This window comes from Thunnus maccoyii, chromosome 18 (assembly GCF_910596095.1).
Source record: "Thunnus maccoyii chromosome 18, fThuMac1.1, whole genome shotgun sequence".
Lineage (NCBI taxonomy): Eukaryota > Metazoa > Chordata > Actinopteri > Scombriformes > Scombridae > Thunnus > Thunnus maccoyii.
The window spans coordinates 9,447,641-9,475,029 of record NC_056550.1 but is presented as its reverse complement, the minus strand read 5'-3'; the positions used below and the strand labels follow the sequence as shown (position 1 = coordinate 9,475,029).

The 27,389-nt window shown below is 39.7% G+C and overlaps 1 protein-coding gene across 1 annotated transcript in view; it reads left to right on the top strand.

Moving 5' to 3' along the window:
* Positions 1-27,389, top strand: part of myo15aa (myosin XVAa) — a 40,004-nt gene that overhangs the window by 6,761 nt on the left and 5,854 nt on the right. The window contains exons 6-51 of the mRNA XM_042393828.1: positions 198-307; positions 811-885; positions 2,846-2,936; positions 3,097-3,102; positions 3,502-3,605; positions 3,725-3,788; positions 3,883-3,996; positions 4,108-4,269; positions 4,740-4,853; positions 10,154-10,212; positions 10,532-10,655; positions 10,849-10,944; positions 11,034-11,165; positions 11,275-11,400; positions 11,713-11,790; positions 11,937-12,094; positions 12,280-12,325; positions 12,424-12,548; positions 12,652-12,769; positions 12,876-13,051; positions 13,595-13,679; positions 13,909-13,962; positions 14,082-14,163; positions 14,590-14,726; positions 15,431-15,526; positions 16,009-16,244; positions 16,594-16,784; positions 17,229-17,301; positions 17,541-17,732; positions 17,865-17,980; positions 18,530-18,624; positions 19,973-20,114; positions 22,147-22,533; positions 22,765-22,829; positions 23,114-23,245; positions 23,394-23,454; positions 23,928-24,075; positions 24,186-24,279; positions 24,405-24,525; positions 24,646-24,761; positions 25,000-25,059; positions 25,496-25,571; positions 25,729-25,844; positions 26,039-26,157; positions 26,498-26,639; positions 27,104-27,215. Coding sequence (XP_042249762.1) covers positions 198-307; positions 811-885; positions 2,846-2,936; positions 3,097-3,102; positions 3,502-3,605; positions 3,725-3,788; positions 3,883-3,996; positions 4,108-4,269; positions 4,740-4,853; positions 10,154-10,212; positions 10,532-10,655; positions 10,849-10,944; positions 11,034-11,165; positions 11,275-11,400; positions 11,713-11,790; positions 11,937-12,094; positions 12,280-12,325; positions 12,424-12,548; positions 12,652-12,769; positions 12,876-13,051; positions 13,595-13,679; positions 13,909-13,962; positions 14,082-14,163; positions 14,590-14,726; positions 15,431-15,526; positions 16,009-16,244; positions 16,594-16,784; positions 17,229-17,301; positions 17,541-17,732; positions 17,865-17,980; positions 18,530-18,624; positions 19,973-20,114; positions 22,147-22,533; positions 22,765-22,829; positions 23,114-23,245; positions 23,394-23,454; positions 23,928-24,075; positions 24,186-24,279; positions 24,405-24,525; positions 24,646-24,761; positions 25,000-25,059; positions 25,496-25,571; positions 25,729-25,844; positions 26,039-26,157; positions 26,498-26,639; positions 27,104-27,215 — 5,326 coding nt within the window. The remainder of the gene's footprint in view (positions 1-197; positions 308-810; positions 886-2,845; positions 2,937-3,096; positions 3,103-3,501; positions 3,606-3,724; positions 3,789-3,882; positions 3,997-4,107; positions 4,270-4,739; positions 4,854-10,153; positions 10,213-10,531; positions 10,656-10,848; positions 10,945-11,033; positions 11,166-11,274; positions 11,401-11,712; positions 11,791-11,936; positions 12,095-12,279; positions 12,326-12,423; positions 12,549-12,651; positions 12,770-12,875; positions 13,052-13,594; positions 13,680-13,908; positions 13,963-14,081; positions 14,164-14,589; positions 14,727-15,430; positions 15,527-16,008; positions 16,245-16,593; positions 16,785-17,228; positions 17,302-17,540; positions 17,733-17,864; positions 17,981-18,529; positions 18,625-19,972; positions 20,115-22,146; positions 22,534-22,764; positions 22,830-23,113; positions 23,246-23,393; positions 23,455-23,927; positions 24,076-24,185; positions 24,280-24,404; positions 24,526-24,645; positions 24,762-24,999; positions 25,060-25,495; positions 25,572-25,728; positions 25,845-26,038; positions 26,158-26,497; positions 26,640-27,103; positions 27,216-27,389) is intronic.

Here is a 27,389-nt window from a genome sequence, read left to right as displayed (position 1 = left end):
ATCCAGCAGTAACAACCTACACACAACCATTATACCTTTGAAAATTTCTTGAACCTATAAATGTAAAGTCAGATTTGTTTGTTTTGAGTTTGTGTGTTGATTTTACAAACTTATGTCTTCATCTCTCAGTTTCTCTTTTTTTAAACTTCCATTTCTTTCTCTTCTTCTCTATCTCTTCATTCCTTGTTTTCTTTCAGACATATATAGGTAGTATTCTGGTTTCTGTGAACCCATATAAGATGTATAACATCTATGGGACAGACATGGTGCTGCTGTACAAGGGTCATGCTCTGGGAGAGCACCCTCCGTAAGTCATTCTCACTCTCATACTGTTATCATAAATTCATTTCAATTATCGTGAAATCAAGGGATAGCAAAGCTGGTTACAAACTGAAAGTTAGAAATGTCAGTACATCATATTTTAAATACAACAGAATAGAAAATTTTGTTAATTGAGTTTCATCATCACCACGAATTAGTAATTATCATGTTCAATCCAAAAGCTCTTTGTTTGCTTTAACAACAAAAAAAAGATAAATTAAAGAAAAATCAAGAAAATAAAATAAGACAGATGATATTAAAGAAATGGAGAGGGGAAGGGAAAAATAAAAAAAAATCAAGGTGTAAAGGAAGCTGACAAGTAATAAGTAAAGAAATCAAGGAAGGAAAGAATTATGCAGGTAAATTACAATTATTAAGGATGAGAGAATAAAAGAAAATAAATACAGAGGACAGAATGGAAAGGACAGGATATAAAGAAATGAGGAAGAGTTTCAGTTAAGTCTGATGCAACTACTCCTTCTCCTTCAGGCATTTGTTTGCCATAGCAAACGCTGCTTATTCCAAAATGATGGATGCCAAACACAACCAGGTCATAATAATCAGGTAAGAGGCTGACATCAAAGTGCACATATTAAACATAGATTTCAAGTGGGTTTTCACTCTTTAAATTCTATTCATCACTTCATATGTGGCTGCAAATATTCCTTGCTGTTAATCATACATTACACCTGATATAGATTGATACATAGATGTTTTTTTACATGAAAATCTTGCACAGTGCATCAAGATATGTGCCTTTTGTATATCCTTAGAAACGTTTCAAGGTTATGTAACAGCTTAAGCTCAGTGTACACAATGTCCATGAAGCTTCTTGAACAGTCAGGTTTCCATCTCCACTTGGATTAGTGTTTGTAAATTCATGAGTGTCTGTCTGTGGTTTACTGGCCAGCAAACTTAAGACAAAACCTTCCCTCACTCCTCTCGTGCTTCATCTATCTGTCACCTAGGCGCCTTATTTCATTGTTAAAACACATATATACTCAGAGATAGCAGACATATACAGTACCTGCATTCAAATGTGAAATAATACACACATACACAGTACATCTACACGCATGCACATGCTTGTGCTTTTAGAAATGACCAGAACCAATCATATGAAATACACGGACACGTCCACACATGCACACACTCACACACACCTGGAACACTCAAGCCGTATTCGGAAGGAGACACCTGTAAGGAAAGCCCAGTCAGGTCTGGGCCAGGAACAGATTATGTTGCGGAGTGCATATGTGTGGACCCTGTTTGTGTGTGTGTCAGTGAGTGCGTGTTAAGGGGTAACTGAGGTCTGGTGTACAGTGACCAATAATGGCCTGGATTTTAGCTAACCAGCCCGTGAGTTGAAACCTTATGCTGGAATGTGGTCAAGGTGCCAGTGTCCCTAAATACACACACACACACACACCTCTGCCCCCCCTTTTGACTAAGCCCACATAATGATGGTATTTAGCATTAAGCTGTTGGCAGTGGTGCATGTGTGTGTGACCGTTTCAGGTGGTTTAACGGAAAAGTGGAATTGAGTCCTTACCTAATGCAAGATTAGCCTGGTCTCACATCACTTAGTAAATTAAAGCAAAGACTCTGCAAGCACATGTGTAGGAAGGTGAGAAGGATCAAATAATGGACTCTTAAGTGATTATTAAAAGCCGAGTGCAGTGGTGCCCAAACTGCGGATAATGTTCGCACTTTGGCCTTCGCAAGCTTCTACTTTGCTATCAAAGTAACTGGATTTTCCGCTACTTTATCTTTTAGCAAATAAGATTTTTTCAGCTCAGTATGCACATTGAAAAAAGTTTATCCTGCATTTTGGACTCAGGACCATGAAAGAATACTAATTTTGTCATGAGGGAATCCAAAAAAGTATGTCGAGACAGCTGCCTGCCATCGTTGTTTCAAATGTTGTTTTTTTTCTTTATTACAGTATTTGATCTGAATAAGGCACCAGCATAAACAGCTTGTCAGGTTCTAATTTCAAGATGTGACCAACCATCATTTGGACGTTTTCTGTTCACTTTATTTTTAATAGTTAAAAAATAATGATAGTTAACTTAATGCTTGTAACTGAACTCATCACTAGTGTCTGAAATGTTGTATGAAATTTCCTCTTTTGGCTGTTTGAACATAAAATTTTACTATACCAATAAAGGTTTCAAAACGTCACTGCCCTAATTTAGTGATTTTGAGTTTGTTTTTTTTTAATATAAAAATCATCCCACTTTTTAAGTTAAAAAAAAACAAAAAAAAACAAATGAAAAGAAAACATTGTAAACCTATTGGATTGCTGAAAAATGCATTGTCACAGAGCTGAAAATAGGCCGTTTTTCTTAGCTCATGAACAGTTGATAGTTTAGAGATACACGATTTTCATGCAAATATAAAAGCTGTGACCTCTTCAGGTCAGCAAAGGACTGTGACAAATCATTATATATACTGTATAAATCACTGAGCCATGTTGATGGGTGTTATCTCTGTCCAGTGAGTGTGTGTTACTGTGTTTCAGTGGGGAGAGCGGGTCTGGGAAAACAGAGGCCACCAAACTAGTCCTTCGCTACCTAGCAGCAATACATCACAAATGCAATCTTGCGCAACAGGTACACACACACATCTTGACACACACAAACTGCTGCCAGCAGATTTGGATACTTGTAAGCACTCACTCAAACACACACACCTGTCTTGAAGGATGACTAATGTCTCGGTGTTTCCTTTTTTCTATGTCTGTGTATCTCTGCTGTCTCTCCTTGGGTGCAGATTGAGGTAGTCGGGTTCCCTGCATGACTTGTGCTTTACATTTTACAACTCATCTTCACATATGGCCATAAGAATAGCAGGTTGCTGTGTTTTGCTGTGGTGTGTGACAATATTCATTAGAGATGTTGTGTTTTCTTGTGAATCTCTTTTTTCTTAGACTTGCTTTAAACTATCTGACTGACCAGGAATAATGGTCTAATTTAGCTAATGTTTAATCTCAACTGATCATTAAATATTCTTTAATTTGACCATATTTGACACAGAAACAACTTGCATTTTAACATTTATGCTATGGACTGGTCTGCTTTAAAATGGTGGTACTGTCATAGCAATATAACAGCATACTGTATTTGTCACCCAGCAGATAGAGGTTGTTGAGTTACTTTGTGTTTGAATGTCTGGTAGATACTTGAGGCAGCTCCTCTGCTGGAATCTTTTGGAAATGCCAAAACTGTACGGAATGATAATTCCAGTCGCTTCGGGAAATACATTGAAGTCTTTCTGGAGGAGTGAGTATGAAATAAATACACAAAGGTCTCAGTCTCTGTTCCCATCTCTCTCCATCTGTTCTGTAATCTAACTCTAATCTTGCTTTTGTGTTCTCTTTTCTCTTTCACTCACTGTCCAGTGGTGTGATTAGTGGTGCCATAACCTCTCAGTACCTACTGGAAAAGTCCCGCATCGTCTTCCAGGTGACACATGCAGACACATACGCGAGATGACACTTTGTATCTTATACTTTTCTGTACATGGACGTGTCGAGGTAAATGTGTGTTTCCCTTTCAGGCCAAAGATGAGAGGAACTATCATATCTTCTACGAGATGCTGGCAGGTCTTCCCTCGCAGCAGAAGCAGGCTTTCTATCTACAAGAGGCTGAGACCTACTATTACCTTAACCAGGTAGGAAGACAAAGTGCAGCATAATTGGGAAATCTTCCTCAGGGTGTTAATATTTGTGAGAAAGACTTTTCAGAAACATTGTTTTTGTTCATTCTCTCTCTCTCCATACAGGGAGGGGATTGTGGGATAACAGGAAAGAATGATGCAGAGGACTTCCTGCGTCTGCTTGCTGCCATGGAGATCCTCCACTTCACCCCTGAAGACCAGTCGGCCATCTTTAGACTTCTGTCTTCCATACTGCACCTGGGCAATGTCTATTTTCAGAGATATGAGGTAATGCTTCCAAAGGTATCTTTCTTTATATCTTTTAAAAAATATATATTTTCTCTTTTTAAAGAAATTTTCTCCATAAGCCTTCCACATGACATGCAGAGCATAATGCTTGTAGATTCACACTGCACTGTATCTGTACAGCACACCCTCTCTGCATCTTTCTTTGTTATTGATATTGGAGATGATTCAGGCAATTGAGATGCCACTGTACATATGTCATATACATGTATGTATATATTTATAGAACATTTTGGGTGTATTTTGGTCATCATGTCATAAAACAGCTATGTTAAGTGACTTATATGAAAATAATGAACTAATGATGAGAGATGAACTAAACTTTACTGTGAAAATTAGTTCATAATGACCATGAACAGAAAAAAAGCATAAGCCTTACTTAATTAGAGCAGGATTATTCCTGGCACAACAATCAGTATTTTTTGTCTTTCTATTTCCCTGCTGCACTACAGGCTGATGGCCAGGAGGTGGCGTCAGTGGTGAGCGCTCAGGAGATCAGAGTGGTGGCAGAGCTGCTGCAGATCTCTCCAGAGGGACTACAGAAAGCCATCACCTACAAAGTCACGGTCAGTATCAAACTGTGTTTCATATGCATGTGTAATAATATTTCAGTAATAATATTTCAGTATCTATATGGACAACTCTTCCTGTAAGATTAGCCTAAAACGCCTATCCAAGTAAACTGAAAGCTGTTCTTGAACCATTTGGACTACACACATGGTTTTGGTCTCTTTTGAAAGGTAACACTCAAGTTTTTTCCCCAACAGTCAGAATCACTGTAAGTGCTACTGGCATTGGGTAATAAGAGAAGTTTGAACACACTGAAGTTTTTTATTTTCGCCTGAATATTTTTTTGCAAACAGATGCCTGCAGATGACTATAGCTGGGACTTATTAGCTGGAAAACACAGAACACAATGGGACCAAAGTATGAAGACTCAGATTTGATAACCATAGGAAAAGGAATATTTTACACGTTTTTCTAAGGGTATATTTAGGAGTTTTCCAAACTAGGCCATTTGGAGACTCCAAAGGACCCTTGGGGACCGTGGTCACATACCTAAGATAAAAAGGCTACTAGTCTTGAACCCTCGAACGCACAGTCATTATTTTGGGCTTTATAGCTGGATAGAGGACGAAAATGGGCATACATCACTTCCCTATTGTCAGAACGACCAGCAGCTGTGTTGGATTTTGCACATCCAACAATTTAAAAAAACCCAGCAACACCCAGTTTACGATTTCCTTTGCTTCCCCAAAGAGCAAAGGACAGTAAAAAGGAGATCTGTGGCTTCAGGCCATCTGCAGAGATTATGAGAATGGTAAACTGTGGGATACATCTGTGGCAAACACGTCATCACAGTTAAAGTCAAAAGTTATAATGTTAAAAGTCAAAGTAGTGAACGTTGATGCTGCATTGAAAGTGAAACAAAAATCTGATATTACAGAGAACATTAAAGAACAAATTACAACTAAGGAATAATAACTCAAGGTTTGTTTGCAGGAGAAATGCGGCTTTAGAATATGAACATAAGGCAACTGGCAATCCTTCTTAGACATGAAAAAAAAAAATTTCCAAGTATTTGGTCAATAAAGTGACTTGAGTTATGAACTTAGATGAATAGGTAATTAGGGGAAATACACTTGCTGACCTGCCTGACCTCTGACCTGCTTGCTCTGTGGCCATACTGCTGCTCTCGCCTCCCTGTCAGCCGGTAGGATGTGCTCTGCAAAGCTTACATTCAGCTCCTTGCACACTGCAGAGCCCTTGATCAGATGCCAGAGCTCATCTCTGAAGTGTCTCATGGTGAACTGCATGACGACACGCCAATGTCTGCCTTCCTCCTTTATGCCCAGCTGATGTACTGAGTCAACAATGCTGTCGAATTTGTCAGTCAGTGACACCTTCTCTCTTGTGTTTTCATTTTCTTGCTCCTTGCGCCCACGCAGTTTGAAATTCCAGTGGTGTTTATAACACTCAAGCTGCAGGACTCTCTCAGACTGGCATTCTCTGTCTCGATTTTTGTAACCTCTTTTTCCAAAGTAACAGTTTAACTCACAGTCTTTTATTTCTTCGATGTTTAACCCCACACTTTTGGCCACTTCTGCAATCATGACAGTGTTGTGCTTCGTTTGCACATTAAGCTCTTGTATCATAGCAGGGAGGCTGTTGGATTGTTAAAGTGCATGCAGAAACAAAAAATAATTTCTCTTACTCTATGAAAAGAGGATACATATTTAAACCTCCCAAAAAAACAAACTTGTTGGAATTATAGTTTATTCTACCAGTGTCCAAGGACCAGATACTATTCACTTACCAAGGCAGAGGTGCATGAAGCATTATAGTGAATAATCTACTGAGGACACATAGTGATTCTTATTGGTAGAGAGGATTAGCCAAGAGCCTGATATCCTGAAAACTTTTGTTGTATGGTGCACTTAGCTAGAAAAGGTCCTCCACCAGAGGGAGTCAGGAGCACAGGACAACCACACAAGTAGATCAGTGACAGTAGCTTTGCCTCATTCTTTTCTTTCATTATTTCACTGTGTGTGGGATGAACAGGTGTGTATCCTTTGTGTCGGGGTAAACAGTGAATATGTGAGAGAGACATTGGCATACTGCCATGTTACCTCCCTGTCAGCATTCAGTCACCTCAACTTGAGTGACTGACAGAATAACAAATAAATAAGATATCCCTTGACTTAAGTAGCAGCAAAGTCTAACCCATCAAGAACTAACTATTTCAGTAGGAAATGAAAGTGGGAAAGAACAGGAAACCATGCACAGCTAAAACCTAAAAACTTGTTGTTGCTTACCCACTGTCATATAAAATAAAGCTGAATACTTGATTTTTTCTTTAAAATGTATAAATCAGTGGTTGATAAGTGCTCTTTGTTTGGATAGGCTTGTTGTCCACAGTCATCATTGATTAAATATTGTTAGAAGCATCATAAGACTCTTGGGACAACTGGAATCTATTCATTTTTTAAACTGGACTATGACAAATCTTGGAGCCAAGTCAAGTCAATTTAACAAATATCACAAATCACAAATTTGCCTCAAGGGGCTTTACAATCTGTACAGCATTCGACATCCTCTGTACTAAGACCCTCGAGCAAATTATTTATTACGAACCTTAATGCCGGTGCATCCAAAAGTTGGTGGCAGAAACAATAATAAACACCTATTTTATGATACGATTCTCACCCTGAGTTTTGTATTGTTGATTTTCACATCCTTTAAATAGTCATAATTAATAACATCAAGCATCGACTGCAGTTTCATCCACCTTGACACCTCTTTCAATCTACCTTACACATCACTCTGTCTTTGGGTTTCAGATTTCATTTACCAGTTTCCGTATGTGTCAAGTGTCTATCTTCTTCTGACCTCTTGCTATACCCTCATTCATTCATTCATTATGTTTTGAAACACAAATCTCAAATCAAATCTGACCTCATTTAGAGCAAAGCTGCTGGCCTGATTCTGTTTCCATGTGTGTCTGAGTGTAACTCAATCACCTCATAAAACAAAACAGTTTCACATTGATTGACTCTATAAGTCAGCATTGATTAGTATGGCCTATCACTTACACCAGATCTGTAACACACAAACAAGCATGAAAGTAAATACTTATACACAGTCACACACATCCCATAGACATAAGTACATACACACACTATTTACACATGAACACTATTGTAGTTTGCAGAGTAATGCTTCTGGCATCTCTTGAGTTCTTGTGTTCACAGCCTGTCACATTTATTTTCTATAAATAGCCACACACAGCAGAAGTGACACTTGTAATATCTTGAGGGATGCTTAAAGGAAAAGCAGAATTCACAGATTAATACTGTACAGATACTCACAATTTGTCTCACATCTTAGGAAGTCATTTGAAAACAGCAGCTTTTGTAGATAACCGGCCTCACTGGATTTTGTTTCCGCTATTAAATCAGCTGAAGACATGACACTCACATTAAAAAATCTTTAAGGACACATGAATAAAATGAATTGCTGTATTGTATTCCTTTGATTCAGGCAGAGTTTTCTGATGGTATTCATATTCATTGTTAACAGGATGGTTATCTAAAGCAGGACTTCAACCAGATTTAGTCTCCTTGAGAAAAAAAAGGCATCTAAACCATACCAGCTCTAGGCATGCAAGCAAAATAGGGACTATCCCTTTGGAATGGGTCATAAAATCAATCAATCAATCATAAAAACAATGCAGTGAATGAATTGACTATGTTTTCAACCAAATAAGTGTTGTAGTTTTCCGCCCACTGTATTTTCCTTGTTGCTTAATTTACATCAGCAGCTGACAAAGTAGAAATCCTGGAAAGTGGGGAAAAAAATCTTTCAGTTACCCAAACTCTCCTCTTGATAATCCTTTTTCAAACTATATTCTCTCATATCCCAGTCTGATTGAGCAACATCTTGTTTTACAGTCTGTTTTAAAAGAAGAGCAGAAGGAACAGATCCACTTGAGATGAGATGGAGAGAGAGAAACAGGAAGAATGAACTTAAAGTACATCTAATCATGGCACAACTTGTGTCATCCACGTACATATGCTCTACGCAAAGAGTCTTTTGTTTAATTGAATTTCTAATCACAAAGGTGGTTCCTATATGTAACAGGAGAGGAGTCAGCCTTGCCCAGTCATTTCCTTTGGCTGGATTAGGTGTGTGTGTGTTTTTTTTGTGCGTGTGCGTGTGTGTGTCTGTGTAAGTGTGTGCATGAGTGAAGTGCATTTATGCAAGATAAGGTCTCAAGTCTCAAAGCATTCTTTATCTGATTGGAAGTAAGTCCCAGACAGTAAGAGAGTAAAGCAGAAAGTTATGAAGGAAGCAGAGGAGAAGACAGCGAGGTAGAGTGGAAATGTAAGGAGTGAAGCAGATGAGAGAAAGTGGGGTGAAGTGAAGACAAAATAAACTAAGCTGCATGTTGAGGTTTGCCACTTTAGTGTAGTGTGTACATTTAATAATCAAGCCCCTAACCCTATGTCTAGTTTAGCTAAACAGGACTATTTTAATCCCTTTACAGGTTTAATTGGGCTGTAACAAAATATGTGGCAATCAGCTCTGCTTGCAGCACACAGCACCTAACATACTGTACCTGAGCTGTGGTGTCAGGCTGCAAGGATAAAATAATCCTCAAGGATGCATTTTTGATGCATTAGACATTTTATTTGTCCATAATGTGAGGATAATAATCAGGCTGCAGAACTCTACTATTTACTATTTATACTAGCAGTATGCTTTGACAAATAAACTTACAAAAGGCTTTAAAGGTCAAAGAGTTTCTTTACAAAATCCCTATATAAAAAGCAAAAAATACAGCATTTAAAGAACCTGCACACCCACACAGGTGTTTTCAATCACTCTGGCTGATTAGACTGTTGGAGTGAGATGATGCTATATCCAGGGAATCACATTTGTGTCACCAAACTCAAGCCTTTTTTTCAGAAGTCACAATAAGAAACGCACATGTGTAAATAATAAAATGAATGATGGCTGAATTTCATGTAACTGCTTTAGTTTCAGAGTCCTGGTATTGTACATGCTGGCTCCCTGTCTCAATGTCGTGACTTACTGGGGCACTTAAATATAATGGAGCCATCGTTAATGTGATCACTAACACCTGTGAAGGGGCTGTCAATCAAGCTCAGTCTGCACACATACAGTCATAATCAGGCAACATAAGTGAAAACACCTTGGGTGTAGTATGGGGGTTTAAATATTAAAATTTAAACATTAAGCAATAAAACATGTTACTGAAATTGTTCACCCAGTTCGCTCCTCTACATCCAATGTGTTGCATAAATGACTGCTGTGTTGCTAAACCCTCCTGTCTTCTTCACAGGAGACAATGAGGGACAAGATCTACACCCCACTGACTGTGGAAAGTGCTGTAGATGCCAGGTGACTAGACACTTACATACCCAACATGTATGAAAAATAATTATTTTTCCTCCAGTTGTATGGCTCATATAATACCATGGAAACTTGAAAGGAAAATACCGCTGAATGAGACATTTTGTTCCCATTAAAAGTATTTGTTTTTTGGTAAACTGACATGACATTCTGTGTGCCTGTTTCCATAAAAATACTTTCCCTGATTCCTAATCTGTGATGACAGTCCGATTCATATTTAACCAGAAAATATGCATGAGTTCTTCCATCCAATATTTCTGTCCCACACTCTGTCTGTCTTTTACACACTAATCTTTCTCTCCTCCAGAGATGCTGTTGCCAAGATCCTGTATTCGCTGCTCTTCCACTGGTTAACAGAGAGGATCAACGCTCAGGTGTACCCTCGCCAACACACTCTCTCCATCTCCATCCTGGACATTTACGGATTTGAGGTAAATTGGCTTTCTCATGTGTTTGTCCTCCTCCGACACAGACAGAGCATCTTATCACCTTTCAGTCACTTTCTTGTGTTACACGATAGAGAGACAGACTCCAGAATAATCACTCTTTAGTCGTGTAGATGAGACATTGAGAATCACTAGCCACGTGTGTGTGTCTGTGTGTGTGTGTGTGTGGGAACAACAGGATCTGGCCTTCAACAGCTTTGAGCAGCTTTGCATTAATTATGCAAACGAGTACCTGCAGTTCTTCTTCAACAGGATCGTATTCAGGGAAGAACAGGTGAGTGGACGTGCACACACCTGCAGGGACACTCAATAACACACATACACACTCCTCACATTGTATTGTATGTGATGATCTCCGTGCAGGAGGAGTACAGCAGGGAACAGATTCCCTGGCAGGACATCCCATTCAGTGACAACCAGCCCTGCATCGACCTCATCGCCTCTAAGCCTCATGGGATACTGAGGATTCTGGACGACCAGAGCTGTTTCCCACAGGTGGAGGACGGGAGAGAGGAAACTTAAACATGAACACACTTGCATATATGTCATACAGACAGATTCAGTTATTGCACATGTCATTTAGAGTCTGCTGATTTGTTGCTAGGCGACGGACCACACTTTCCTCCAAAAGTGTCACTATCACCATGGCAACAACCCACTGTATCTGAAGCCAAAGATGCCCCTCCCAGAGTTCACCATCAAGCACTTTGCTGGCCGGGTCACCTATCAGGTACACAGCTTCTCATTGGATCATCTCAGTTGACAAAACCTGCTATTGGCCAGCCAGTTGGCAATAAAATGGATTTGATTGGTTGGCATCCATATTTGTCTTTCATAGCATTGTATCTGTACAAAGAGTTTTGGATGTTTAAAAAAAAAAAAAAAAACATTGATGAAAAGGGTTGAAAAGTGTGTGAAACTTTTGATCAAATTCACAACTATCTACACAAGCTAATCAACCTCATAAAACCTGCTGGAAGAGAGGGAATCCTCCACTGATCTCTGACAGGTTTTCCAATAATTTGTGATGTCATCGATTCAGGTTCACAAGTTCCTCGATAAAAACTACGACCAGGTCCGACAGGATGTCCTGGACCTGTTCATTCAGAGCAAGAACAAGGTGAGAGGAGAGGAGCATCTTCATGTCAACATATGAATGAATGGTCATGTTACTCCTAAAGTCCTAATCCTAATAAACATAAACCACCGCGGTAAAATGTGTGAATGTTGTGTGTGAACATATGTGTCTTATTTGTGTGCGTCCAGATGGTGTCAAACCTCTTCATGGTTCACGCAGAGCTCATGGGTCAGCAGAAAGGAGGTCACATGAGGAAGAGCAGCACAGTCACCAGAAAATACCAAGCTCCCACCGTCAGCAACAAGTTCCAACAGTCTCTGCTCGAACTAGTGGAGAAGATGGAGAGGTAAAATAGAGAGAAATGGAGATATTTACTTTTAGAAAATAATTAATAGCACACAATCACTGTTCGCAAACTAGCACAATTTCTTTGAATGATTTCCTTACATTAATGCAAATTAGTTGCATTAAAATAAAGAAAATAAGCTGACATTATTGCTCACTTGGTTTACTTTTATTCTTCCATTTCAGGTGCAACCCTATTTTTGTTCGCTGCATTAAGCCAAATAATATGAAGGTATCTTTTTTAAACATTCTGTGTTTCTGACACTGATCATTTGCATGCATGATGTTTTTGAGCATACTTCTATGTGCATGTATACATCTGTGTTTTAGCAACCAGGTGTGTTTGAGGACGACCTGGTCAGCAGCCAGCTGCGACACTCTGGTGTCCTGGAGACCATCAGGATCCGCAGAGAGGGATATCCTGTCAGAATGCCATTCTACGTCTTCCTGTTCAGGTAACACACATACAATTTTTAATCAGCGGGTGGTGGTAAGCTATTTTGGTGCCTCTTTTAAGCAATAAAAAGTATCCCATGCATGTGAATGTGTCATCCTCAGGTATAAGTCCCTAGTGGGGATTCGAGAGCTTCCAGATGCAAATGGAGAAAACTGTGTGATAATGCTCAGTAAACTGTGTCCTCTCACACCAGGAGCCTACCATGTTGGCGTCACAAAGGTGAGGTTCAATTTATGCTGTATGTGCATTTTTAATTTTTTTTTTTTTTAATGATGCATATACTGTATATGAATGTGACACGTGTGTGTGTTTGTGTGACTGTCAGTTGTTTCTGAAGGAGGACATCTACCAGTTGTTGGAGTGCAAACGGGAGCGCTGCCGTGATCTGGCCGCTCTCACCCTGCAGCGTTACACCCGCATGTTCTTCGTCAGGAAACGCTTTGTGGCCTTTCGCAAAAAGATCATCGGGCTGCAGGCGCAGTGCCGAGGCTTCCTCACAAGGTGCATCATCAGCTTCTTTGGTTATCTTACAGTTTCATAACAGATGAACTGATTTATATTGTGATAAGCATTAAAAATAAATGACAGTACCTGTAAGACAGATACAAATACAGTACTTCAGTCACTTTTACTATGTTAAATATACACTGTAGCAGTGAGAAAGACACCAGTAGGGATCTTAAAATCTTAGTAAATATTACGTTACTCTTTTTAAGGACAGTGTGTAACTCAACTACAGTGGTAAAAACAGGTTTTGTAAAGCAAATATGGATTGTGCCTTAAGGAGAATGATCCCTGGAAACAGTCTTATACCCAAAATGTAAATTCCTGTTTATTAGAATAAAACTTATTTAGAAACTATGAATTTTAATCCTAACCAATAACACTGCTAGCATTTTAACAGTGACTTCTATAGCAAAAAATTTGTTGCTTGGTTATAAAGTCTGTTTGGTTTCTTAGGAAATTGGATCAACACAAATCTTGAAGTTAGGTATAAGACATGTGTTGACAGTGAGAAAATTAAATTTCCATTCTGACGTCTAGGAAGCGCTATGTGAAAATGAGGGAGAGTCTGGTTCGGTTCCGCTCCCTCGTCCACATGTACGTCAGCCGCAAGCGATACATCAAGGTACATGAAGTCTGCTTTAAAACATAATATTTTCTTTCCTATTGAGGGGACGCAACTTGATGACAGTCCTGTGAATCACTCATATGTGTGCTGTCTGATAACATCTGTAAATAGTTTAGCATAAATTGCACATTTAGACTTATTCCAGTTTTGTGCTTTTGCATCTACTTGTCCTGGATTGAACTGCAAATATTCAGTGTATGATTTTTGTGATCTGTTTTGTGATCAGATGAAGTTTGAAGCCCGGAGGAAAGCTGAAGAGGAGAGGAGGAAGAGAGAGATGGTAAGATGGAAGTTTTGAATTTCTTGTGTCTCTTACATTTTTTTTACAAAAATCAGTTTTAAGATTGTTCCAAATCCACTGTCATTTTGCAGATTAATTAAAACCGGTAACTCTTTCAGGAGCTGACCAAGAGGGAGGTGGTGAATGTCACACACTTGGTGATCCCTGCAGAGCTGGGTGCTTTACTGCAGACAGCAGGAGGTCTGTAGATGTCCGTCTGTCTGTCTGTCTGTTTGTCTCTCTTGCCCATTAGTGCTCATCACATGATGTACATACATATTATTCATCAGCCAAATGATGTTCAGTTCTATGAATGTGTCTCATCTCATCAGCACTGACAGTGTCAACTCAAGAAATGATTTGAGTAGTCAAGACAGAGTGAGACAGGAGCGGCTTTTTAGTTAATAAATAAACCATACAGTGAAAAATAACGACCCTAATGGCATTTAAAAAAGGACTTTGAAACAACTTCATGTCATAAATAACATCTCTAGTCATCTTACCAATAGAAAGTAATACAGTATATGTTCATATATATATTTCTAGTTGTTTAACTTCAGTTTTTGGTAGTTTTCACGCTCCTGTTTGTTTGCGTGTTGACCTTCATGTCTCTCTCTCTCTCTGCAGTCAGGAGGGAGCTGCACTCAGACTGCTTGGCTCTGCTTCAGGCTCCACATATCCAGGAGTCCTCCTCATATCAACTCACTCTGCCTCTGGACATCAACAACTACCCGTTCTACCGCTTTGTACAGATCTACTTCAGGGTGAGATGTATATCACTATACTTACAGTGTTACAGCTAGCGTCATGTATAACGTACTGTATATTTTCCTTTTAAACTGCCTTGTGGGTGTTAAACTGTCCTGTAAAAAATGTTACATATCCACTGAAGTCACTACCAGAGTGGAACTGATGAATTAGGACACAAATAGAAACATGACACTTATGTCAAGGAATTTACCTCTTATTGATAAATGACAGCACTAGCAGCACTAACATGGATCAGATACAGCAGTTTCATGTTGTTGTTATTGTTGGACTTGGACTATTCTTGCTGCACAGTAGCCTAATGTTGTTTTTTTCCCTGGAACTGATGCAATGCCAGACTGTAAAACTCTAGCCAAAGTCATTAAAGCATGCAGCCTAGTCCAAGAGGTGGTGATGTATATCTACTGAGAGTTTACTCTGACTCTGCTGGTATGCTAGTCCTGTATGACACCAGGCAAGAAACATGAAACCATTTAAATTTTACTTCAAAGGATCTTTATGGATTTCCTGCATCATATACAACAAAATTACCTTTTTTGGTAAGAAGTGAGGGAGGCCTGTTCCCCTGCACTAGCCCTACTTCACTCTTGTATTAAAGCAACCTGAAGTGGATTTGTTTCTAAAATCATGTAATATTCATGTAAGATATGTAGATTTTAGTCTGCTTCCTAAAAACACTGTAAATCTTTCATCATTGTAGGAACCAAAGTTTGGGATGTTGATGGCCCCTCTGGAGTCACCTCTGACCCGTGTAGAAGAGGACCTGAGAGAGGAAGCGCTGGAGCTTTTCATCATGGTAAGATGACCTCATATAAACTCTTTTCTTAAACTTCATTGACTCATGGATCTGGAATTCATATTCTTCCAGCACTGCACTACAGTATTTTACAATAATACAGATTTACACATCAGGGACAGTCTCCAGTGGCTCGCTTGCTTCTGCTGCCCAGATTTATCATCCAGCCCCGTGTTCGGTGTCTTTGTTGTTGAAAGAAATAAAACAACCATCCTCCATTGAAATAACGCTGCTATTCTTTTACCAACTAATAGAAAAGAAATTAAACATGAAATCAGTACACATTGTGACATCGCGTAGCGGGAAGGACATTAAAAATGTATTTTAATAGCATTTCCCTCTTGTCATTGCCAAATATAAATCACAACAAGGCAGAAATACACACAAACAATAATATAAAACACCCTATGAGCCAATAAGATATCACACAATCTAACAAGAGTTAGTCATGATGGTTTTTGCCTTCATTCTGATTGCTTCAGGTACTACGATTCATGGGGGACCCTCACCTGAACGGGGCGCAGGAAAACATGTTTGGGAATTACATCATCCAAAGGGGCCTGTTGTCTCCGGGGTTACGGGATGAGATCCTGGCTCAGGTTGTCAACCAGGTGTGGAGGAACATGAACGCTGACAACGCTGAGAGAGGCTGGCTGCTGCTGCTGGCGTGTGTCTGCAGCTTCGCCCCATCGCCCAAGATGGACAAATATCTGCTGAAGTAAGAAATCACTTCTTACACACGAGTACAGAATCATACCGATGAGAATCTTCATACGCAAGAACATGCAAATGGGGGTTAGATAGTAACTTAAAATTTTCTTTTTTAAAATTGAAAATCAATTTAAAAGAAATATAAACAGAACAAAACAAAATTTATGGAAACCTCCTCAACTTTGAAAATGAATGAAAATGATCAAATTACATTACATGATTTAGGTAATCCCTTTAAACATGGTACTACTACTGATACGTAACATGATTAATAACTGTAATGATAAACATAAACAAAAAGTGGTTGGGGACAGGTTTAGTTCAATGGAAAAAAAAATTTGTCGTTTCCTCTCCAGGTTTGTTTCTGACCACGCCCCCGCTGGTTGCCAGGCGCTGCTTCAACACAGACTCATCCAAGCCAATCAGAAGACACAGATAGGCTCAAGCTCCGCCCCTGAGACTGCACGCACCTATCCACTGTCACTGCTGGAGTGGACAGTCAATAGGAAAAAAGCTAACATGGTGTTGCATGTGCACTGTTTTGACGGTAAGCTTTTTTTTAACAAGACGAACAGGACAATGATGTCACACCAGGTTAAACTGCTCACTATGAAAACTACAACAAATCAAAAGCAATCGCAGCAAAAATCTTCCAAAATTTACTTTGCTTTCATATCTCACACTTTATTTCAAATGAGCACAAAAAAACAAGTTCAAGTGAACACAGCACTCAAAGAAAAGCAAGGAGTGCTGCGTGTCAGGCACTGTTGGCATCACTTTTATTGAGTGGGATCAATTACAGTCCCTGATCATTGATTATTCATTGCCAGTCAGGATCAGGTGATGGAACTTCAGGGCTCTCTGTGTGTGAGTTGCGCAATTTAATGCATTTTGCCCTTTAACACTCAACATTTGATGTGATTTCAAAATCACAATGGAAATAAACAAGTGAAGATGTTTGTTGATCTTATTGGTTCATCTCTGTCTGTAGGAGGGTCATTCCTGTGTCCCGTCCATTCATGGACCAGCGGAGAGGATTTGGCAGGAGACATCCTTCGCCACAGGTACTAATATGATAGTGATATGGTTCTTTTTCAGCTCAAGGTTTTGCTCAGATACTTCTGTGTAGTGGTATGTCCAATTTTTGTTTATTCAATGTTAATTTATCTGTTATATTTGTAATCTTAATGTCAATTAAACCCTTCATAATATTTACTGTTCTGTATTGTATTGTACAGTACAGAAAGCCTTGAGTACACTATGAACAGGTATAGGCTGGTATTTGAAGTGTGTGGTCTTATAGGGGAGTGTCTGACTGGTGGAGGGGGAGCTCAGTTCTGATGAAGGAGCACGGCCAGTGGGTGGAGTTAGCGGGTCATGACTATGTGATGGACCTGATTGCGGACCTGGAGCTTCCGACTGACTTCCCGAAGCAGAAGAGCTACTTCGTCATCAGCACCAACAATCCTGCTAGAGTCCGAGCTAATGCCAGCCTGTCAGTATAGAAAGGACACACACACTGTCACCACGTGCAGTACAGTACACGCATAAATAAATATTAGAAGTGAAGTGTAGATATTACATTTCATATAATTACAAAATAGACGATTCTTCTTTCCTCTGTCAGTGCTTTGTTTGGCAGTGGATTTGACTCAGATGAGGAGCTTCCTCCTTCCTTTCCTCTCAGCAGCAGCAGCAGACCAGCCTACAGTCTACCTGACTCTGATGGTTACTACAGCCATGGTACACACACACACACACACACACACACACACACACACAAATATGTCCTCCAATTTACTACTTTATATACAGTGCCAGTCAAAAGTAAAGATTGTACACACTTTCTCATTTAAGAGAATGTGAGTGTTTCCAACCTTTTGACTGGTACTGTGTGTGTTCATAAGAATATGCAGACGTCATACTGTAGGTTTATTGTAATGTAATAATTTGTTAGTTTTTTATGACAATTTCTTTCAATTTTTGATATGGGCAGCAGAAATGTATAAAATGATTAAAAAATGGAAATCCACTGGCCAAAATGTGAACCCTTCAATATGTAATAATTTGTTCTATCAGGAATATATGGTAGTATGATCCCTCTTCATTACCCAATTTTTACCCCATTATTAGACTATATCTGATTATCTGCAGACAATATCCTGATGCAAAACTAGAAAAGCTAATCTAATATTATTTCAGTTAGATAATTATTATTTCTGCTTAGTAAAAGCACTGAACATTAGGTGCAACAACATGTTTAAAGCCACTCAGCTTTCTGTCTGTGTCCAGTAGAGTCAGATGCTTTCAGTGACGGTCAGACACAGAGAGGAATGGATCGCTACCTGGACAGTCTGTTTGACCCTGTGTTGTCAGACAGCAGCATAGTGAGTATTGACACTGATCTACAGTAAACAACACATTTCAACTATACTTTCCTTTTTTTTGTTTTGGAAATACATAATTGATGATTTGATAATTGATTAAAGTTTTAAAGATTTAAGTTATTTATGTAGTAAAGACGACAAACACTGACTGGTCCCAGCTTGACAGATGTGAACATTTGCTGTTTTTCTCAGTTTCATATCATTTCAAATTTGGGTTTTGGACTATTGCACAGTCAAACAAGCCATTTGAAGATGTCACCTTCTGCTCTGGGAACATTTGATTGACCATTTTTCACATTTTCTGAATTAATGGAAAAAAATCTGATTAATACATCATGAAAATGATCATTAGCTGCAGTCAGGTCTTGCTCCCTCTCTACCTCATCTGTCATCTGAGTGTGAACGGAGGGGAGTATTGATGGACGGATTGAACATGTGATCCATGGCTTCTGTTTGTGTATGAATGGGGTAGACATGATCGCCCGGCAGGAGGGATGATTAGGTTACCGAGCAATCTACCGTATTTGACTGTAACAGCAGGCAGCATGCATGCACAGCTCTCTGGGGATTTTGCTAATCAGTAAAAGAAAAAAAGGCAAAAGGTTCTGTCATTGGGAGGAAGTGGGGAGAGCGTACAACCCATGCAGGTATGTTCAGGGCTTTGACCAAGAGTTCTGAAAGACACTGAAACAATGTAATATCCGTAATTGGTATTTTGTGAGCATTGGCTGCAAAAAGATTTTTTTCCAGTGTCTTTGTTTTTACATCTGCTGTCAAGTCAGTGTGGGAGACACAATGATATCCTTTATCTTGTTTCTCTTTGATGAAGTTTAAGTTTCTGCAAGGGACACTTTATTCTTTGACTTGTCGCTAATCATGTTGCTATTTGCATATTGAGCTGCTGCTCTTTGCAATGTAACAAGCATTTTCCAAGGAAAAGAGCTATTTGGTTTTGTTATGTTGGGACAATGAGGTCTATCATGCTGCAGAAAATGTTGCAGATTATTGTTTTGTGTTTATGAGTTTATGCCATTTATATGTTTTCATGTATTTATGTATGTGTGTGTGTGTGTGTGTGTGTGTGTGTTGGAGCATCTCCTCCAGTGCGTACGGTACTTCCTGGGGAGTATTTAGTTCCTACAGCTTTACTGACTCACTCAGAGAGGGTCTGAACCAACCAATACAATACACTCCCTCTCTCTTCTTCCTTTACTCTCTCTCTCTCTCTTTCTTATACGTACACTTTTTGCCCCACTCTTCATGTCTGTCAAACTCCACTTTCTCAACATCTGTAACCATCCTTTCCCCTCCGCTGAATCTCCGTTACTTGCTTGTCTCTGCCCATCAGGACATGGAAAAGACTGGAAGTTTGTCAGCGAGGATGAAGGGAGGAGGAGGTATAGGTATCACAGGAGGAGGAGGAGGAGGAGGAGAGGGGGAGAGTTATTCGGCTCCCAGTCGGCCTTATCCACCAGGAATACACCCTGGAGGTAAAACATCTGTGTGTTTCCTGTTTAGTTATGTTTGATCTTGGAGCAGTTTGTTAGTGTCCGTTAGTGTTTCCCTGGATTTGTATTTTTGTCATTCATGTCTTTCTCCTGTGTTGAACCGCAGGCTGTTGCAGACTCAAATATTTGCACTTGACCCTTTATTTTATCTTTCTTCTTTTTTATCTCTACTTTTCATCTCCAGCCCTTCTGTTGTCACGCCATCCATCCATCTATTCATCCTCTGTCAAACTCTTTCTCTCCACACTGACATCAATTATTCAGCTTCTTCTAAGTGGGTCTTAAATCGTCTGCGTTAGTGTCAGGTTGATAAATTGTTTTGCCTCCTTTCTCACAGCAGAGCTTCCGCTGAACCTTCACTTCCAAGTATTGATATCAAGTCAACAGCAAAAATGAACAAGCTAATAGAGAGACAAGTACAGAAATGAAAACTAATCATGTAATGCAGTTTCCAAATGCTTTAAAGGTTTCAAAACAGCTGATAAAGTCATCAGCAAAAGTAATTCAGCCATCATAAAAAAGGTGAAAAATGATTTTAAACAAAAAACAAAAGATCATTATTGTAATTATTTCCATATTGTGTCAAGGTGAAGGGTAATGTGTCTGTGTGAGTCTGAACATGACTGAAGTGTAAAGGTTCAGCAGTATGGTTCACCAACCTTAATCTGCCGCTTAGAGGCTGTAATGAGCAGCCTGACCTCATAGATAATGCATAGACCGCCATTCACTGTAACCACAGATGTCTCCTTTACCCTTCGTCTATAGGCACCTGTCACTCTCATTCTCTTTCTCTCGGTAAATGTTCTTTGTCTTGTTCTTTTCTTAATCAAGCACACTCACGCTGTCACTCAGTGTCTGTGTTCATTTTGTTACTGCTGTTTTGTTTGCATGTGTAAAGGTAAAGTTTTACATGTGACAGATGTATCACGTTCCAAACATCTGAAAATATTTATTAGCTATCTCTCTCTCTTTTTTTCACCAGTGGAGCAATAATTTTCTCCTGCCCCTTTTACTGTCTGTTCTTCACTCTGTCTTTGGGAAATCTGAGTGTTTTCAAGGTTCTCAATGTGCAGGTGTCAAGTTTTATGTCGCCCCTCATACCACAGACAGTCTTCTATAGAGTTACTAATCCATACTGGACAATGTGTAGTAGAGAGAGCAACAGCAGTGATGAGTGACAGGAAGAAAAAGGGATGAAGGAAAGGCTGCCTAAACTTTATTTCTATGCACACTATGCACCTGTGCATATTGTGTACAAATGAGTGTGTGAGTAGAAATGCTTCAAACTATATAATGAAGTTGTAGTGAAGTGTGTAGTAAAAATGGCGACACGGCCGTCCGAAGGCTACTACACAGTTTTCTCAGTCAATTTTAGAGAGTTTCATCAGGTATGGTATTGATATAGCATGGTATGGTAACCCTTCACCTGACTCTTCAAGTGCATTTTATAAGTGCGTGTGTGTACGTGTGTGCTTATTTGAAAAACATTGTTTTATGTATTGGATGTGATATATAATATGATTAAATTGATTTCAAATGTATAACAGGTTGCAGTGGTATTCAATACATGTTTTACAAACCGTCATGTATCTACTTCTTGGGGTCATGAGGAACCATCATGTTATTTGTAGTATGTCTGGACATTTCCTTTTCTTTTTTCATTATAAGGCCACTCCTAATCCTAGTATATCAGTTTAATACTAATCTCATTTACAGCTGTTATGTAATAAACTAACATATTGAGGGGAAACAAATTTGCACATCAAAAATAAATCCTTAAAAATATTCTCATCATATTTCTATTTACCAGTGAGCAGCAATTATTTAATAATTAATATATCTGTTGTGGGATTGTGTTTGGAGACTGTGTCACTCTCGTACAGTGAAGTGTTGATTGGCTTGTCAGGTCTTGTCTGTCCTGGATGACAAAACCAATTAAATCCATTTAAGACAGAGACATGCAGGCGACACTGTTCCTAACTCTTACCCTGTTCCCTGCCTGCTGCTCCTCAAGCTGTGCCAGTGCTTCCAGTAGCAGGAGGAATGATGCCACCCATACCTGCCATGCCAATCCCCTCCCACCATCATCACCATGAACAGCAACAGCAACAGCAACAACAGCAGCAGCAGCAACAACAACAGCAGCAGCCACAACAGTACCACCAGTACCACCAGTACAACCAGCCCCAACACCCCTACCAACAGGCTTCTTCCACCACCACTCCTGCCACACGTGTTGCACCCAACCCGTCATCCACTCACGCACCCTCTGCTGCCCCCGCTACTGTTACAGATGCTGATGTAGCATCCCATGTCACTGGTGTCCCCAGTTTGCCCGGGGTGCCCTCGCTCCCTGCCACGACTATGGTTCCAGGCTTGCCTGTGATGACAGGTGTGCCAGGTACAAAAATCACATCTGAGTTAGGTTTTTACCAGCATGTGTGGCCTGAAGGATTTGGGCATGATGGAGTTACCATAAATTCACTTCGTATTATATAAAAGCCTCTGCTGTGTGGTCTGTTTGAAGCGGAGAGGTCTACTGGGTGTATTTCAGTGGACTGTGTATGCTTCTACTGTTTTTTAATAATTTTTACTACATGGAGTCTATGTTTGTATTTTTATACCTCTCTAGGATCGGAGCAGGCAGTACTGACTCAGCAGCAACAGGCCATCATCAACCAGCAAGCTATCATTCTGGTCTGTCACATATCTTTCCTCTGAACAACTGCATTAAAGCTACAGTTAGTTAAAGCTACTAGGATTCAGCCAGCGGCCGGTTAGCATAGCTTAGCACAAAGACTACAAACAGGGGGAAACAGCTAGCCTGGCTCTGTCCAAAACAATTTAAACAAATCCAATTGATGAAGACAATTGACGAGAATTAACGTTAGATCAGTTGATACTAAGTGAAGTATTTACTTTTAGTCAGTTATAAATCCTAGCTAAAGGATTTTTAAAATATAAGTGTGTGTGTGTTGCAGGCCCAACAGATGACCATGCAGGCCATTGCAATCCAGCAGCAGATGTTGTCCTCCTTCCCCCCCGTGGCCCCGGCCCCCCAGTCTCCACCTTTACAGCATCACTCGCAGCCACGCTCCCACACACCCAGCCCTGTAAATGAGCACACACATACAGCCCATCGTGCTGTGGAGATGCATGAACACACATGTGGCGACACCTGCCAACCTATATGTACAAATCAGAAATATTGTCTTGCAAATAAATGCATACCCAGCTTTATCACTTCCTGTCTCACTGCAGACCAGAGAGAGAGAAGATTCACCGTACAAGCCTAGTCCTGCTGCTGTTCAGCGAAAAATGAGTATGTTTTGCACTCCCTGGGTTGAATTAACATGAGCATTTGTGCTATGTGGTGCGAATGTTATGATTAATGCTTCAGGATGCGTTATGATTTTCTTGCGGGGTTCTCTGAACTGAAAAGCTACTCAAGTAAAAGAAGTGGAAAGAAAACACTGATTCATCGTGACACAGTGCTTTGAAGCCTACTGCATCAAATTGAAAAGTTGGGATTGACTGAAATATTAGTACTGACAGCTGTCCACCTTGACTAAATCAATTACAGCTGCTTTTACAATTTACATCTTTAGAGCTGTTATATTTTTTGCGAGTATCAACATTATTCAAATTGAATGATTCAGTTTGTGGACATTATGCAAATTTTTTGATGCATGAAATCCCTGAAGAAATAGCTGAAATTGAATCCAACTGTTGTTGAATTAAGTGATTGGACATAGTATTTATGTGTGCTTGATCTAATAGAAAGTTCAATTCCAGGTCCAACGCGTCGCCCTCCTCCTGAGGACATGGTCCGATCCAGTGTGAATAACACCGAGCGCATGGAGCCCAGCCATGACATCAAAGACATCATCAAACAGCACCAGCCTGCTGGCACAACAACTTCTACTGGACCTGCCACACAAAAGTAACACGCACACATTACACACACACATGATTTACTAGCTGAATAGACTGAGGAGATTTCAGTGGTATTTTGTCTGTCAAGTTATTTTCATCTTTTTCGTGTGTGTGCAGGAAAGATGATGGAAAAATGTTTGCAAAGAAGCCAGATCCTCATGATGAAGCCATGGAGATCCTTAAAGACCAGATGGCAAACCCACCACAACCGGTACCCCACCTAACACACACACACACACACACACACACACACACACACACACACACACACACACACACACACACAAACACACACACACAAGCTAAAACAATCTCTGACCTTTTTTCATGTCTCAGAGTCAAAGGAAGCCTCCATCCTCCCAACCCAAAGAAGAGGTAGGAATTAAGGTTACCAAGACGACCAAGCCTCGCCCTGTGGGGCCAACCAGCTCCAACATAAGCCCTGCCCCTCCTCCAGGTGAGTTTTTCACATACTTTATAAATCCCCAGGAATAAACTGCAGAATGACAGACATACTTTTACTAATTTCATACGTGCATGTAAAGAAGAACTCTGTTTAAAAATAGTTTGTGTACAGTTTCTAGAGAGTTGCCAGTAGAGGAGGAGATCATACAGACTCAGCTCCACAGCAGGACTAGTGATGAATATTACACGTATACTAACGTCCCCTGGAAACTCTACATGAGGAAAGAGGTGTGTTTCATGCGTCCACACAGACACACACAAACACAGATGGATGAGACTAATACACATTGCCCTGAAATTTAACACAGTTACAATGAATTGCATGCTCGAGCTGTAATACCAATACCTTCTACACAGATCATCTTCTGCTGAACATTTAACTATATTACAATGCTTTAATATATTCATGTTTTATAATTATTTACTTATATAAATATTTCTATTGTCGATCTGTTTTGTTTTCCAGGTGTTTTATCCTAGAGAGAACTTCAACAATCCACTGATTCTGGACCTGATCTTCAGACAGGTTGATCTATGTATTCATTATTTATTTACATTTACCTCGTTTTTATGTAATTCATGTTAGATTTATTTGTTTATTTATCAATTTATATACAAGTATTTCAGGTTTAGTTTTTCATTCTAGCAGAAGCCTCAGATCATCTTTGTGTTTATGGTTATTATGGAATAAACTGGTGGTTTATAGCACAATAACCATATGGTGGTAATGATTTATTGACAATAAAATGCTAAACGTTGTATTTTAAATTAAATTAAAGGGTACACTTTTAGGTACTCAGTTTCATGTAGTCCTTGTAAAGCACTTTGTAATGTCTGGGTGTGATAATAACTATATAAATAAACTTTATTATTATTATTATGATTATTAATGCTCATACTCATTTATAGCAGCAATAAATATTTTCCATCAGAGTTCATATTCCTGTTCATGTGCTCTGCAGGTTGTACATGATACCTTCTCTGAGGCCTGCATCCGTATCACTCAGGAGGAGAGACAGAAGATGAGAGCTCTGTTTGGTATGAACACAAATCCTTCAAGGACTTTACATTGTGTAAAAATGTATATAAAAGCATTTTTATAACTCCACTTATGCAGGGTTTTGCCCCTCAGACGTCACTTCGCTCACTGGGTTCAATACTGTAGCTTAAACTCTTTCCTTGTTTTTTTAAACAGCGGAGAACAAGGTGGATCAGGTTTCAGGAACTCATGATGAGAACGTGAAGAAGAAAGTGGTCGCCATGGCAAGAGACTCGTGGGAGATCTACTTCTCCCGCCTCTTTCCAGCCTCTGTGAGTTCTTGTCTCTTTCTCAACATTTATTGAATTCAATATGAAGCCAAAGCCAACTAAGTTCCCACTGTGAATATTACATTATATTACATTCTTTTTCCTTCACTTGGTGTGTAGGACTTTTAATATGCTTTTATTTGACAATTTTCATAAGTGCCTGTACTTAGTTTCATATGTGTGTGTGTGTGTTCCAGGGCAGTGTGGGGACAGGAGTGCAAGTGCTGTCTGTGTCTCATAAAGGCATCAAGCTGCTGAAGATGGTGAAGAGCAGCTCCACGGCTCCAGATTACTTCAGAGTGCTGAGGCCTTACAGGTGGGACTCATAGACAGATTAACATGTACAGAGTATGTGTGATGTCAGCCGTAGGTAACCAAGCTAAAATTATAACTACACCTTTTCAACCTTCATACATTATTATCAAAACATCATTTTTAAAAAATGCCGCAAAGACGCACATTAGAAGAGGTGGAGTTAACTAAAAGAGCAGACTGTGCTCTCCTCATTCAAATAAAGGGTTATAAAATGTCAAATGACCTTATTCAACATTCACAACATCCTGTGCCAAGTGCTCAAGTGATTTGACCTCAGACCCCTCTCTTTTCTCTGTGACTTTATGTCGGCTTCCCGCTTTTGCATACTACTTCCTGTGCAGCTACTCAGACATCCTGTTTGTGTCGATTCCATCCAAGAACATGCTGGAATTCAACCTGATCAGCGAGAAGCTGATCTTGTTCTCCGCCAAGGCCCCGCAGGTCAAACACATGATCGACTACTTCCTCACAGAGCTCAAGAAGGTCAGAGGGCTTTTGTGTGAATGTGGGCATGTCTGCATATGTCTGTGTAGGTCTGGAAGTCCAACATATTTATACAAAACATATTTATATGTATAAGTGTATATTTTACGTGACACAACTGGAAATCAATAAGAGTAATTTTATTTATGTAGCACATGAGGAGCACAAAGTGATTTCTAGTGGGAGGGAAAATCAAACTGGTTTTTGTGATATTCTCATAAAAAAATAGACCTGTCCTGAACTTATTACCTACAACATGATGTTAAAACACAATTTAAATAAATTCTTAAATTGTTATCATGTTGTGACAGAAACAGAGGTAATTGTCTCAAACTCCACACACAAATGTAACCCAGTCCAATGTGATGACCTTGTTTTGGCTCACATCTCCCCCGGCTGCCAGTCACAGTGGACCGCTGCAGAATTTGCAGCATGTTGATGTCAACATGTCATGTCTCTGTCAGGACTCAGAGTATGTGGTGGCAGTGAGGAACTACATTACTGAGGACAGGACTCTGCTCAGCTTCCACAAAGGAGACATCATAAGACTACAGCACATGGATGGGCTGGAGGCGGGTGAGACAGACACACACACACACACAATCACTAGTATTGAGGACATGCACAATATCTCTATTCACTTGCTCTCTGCTTCTGTGAGTCATGTACAACCTGTCTCTGCTTCTCTGTGCTTCATGCCATGACTATCACTGTGTGTGCACATGTGTCCATATTTGTGTGTGCATATGT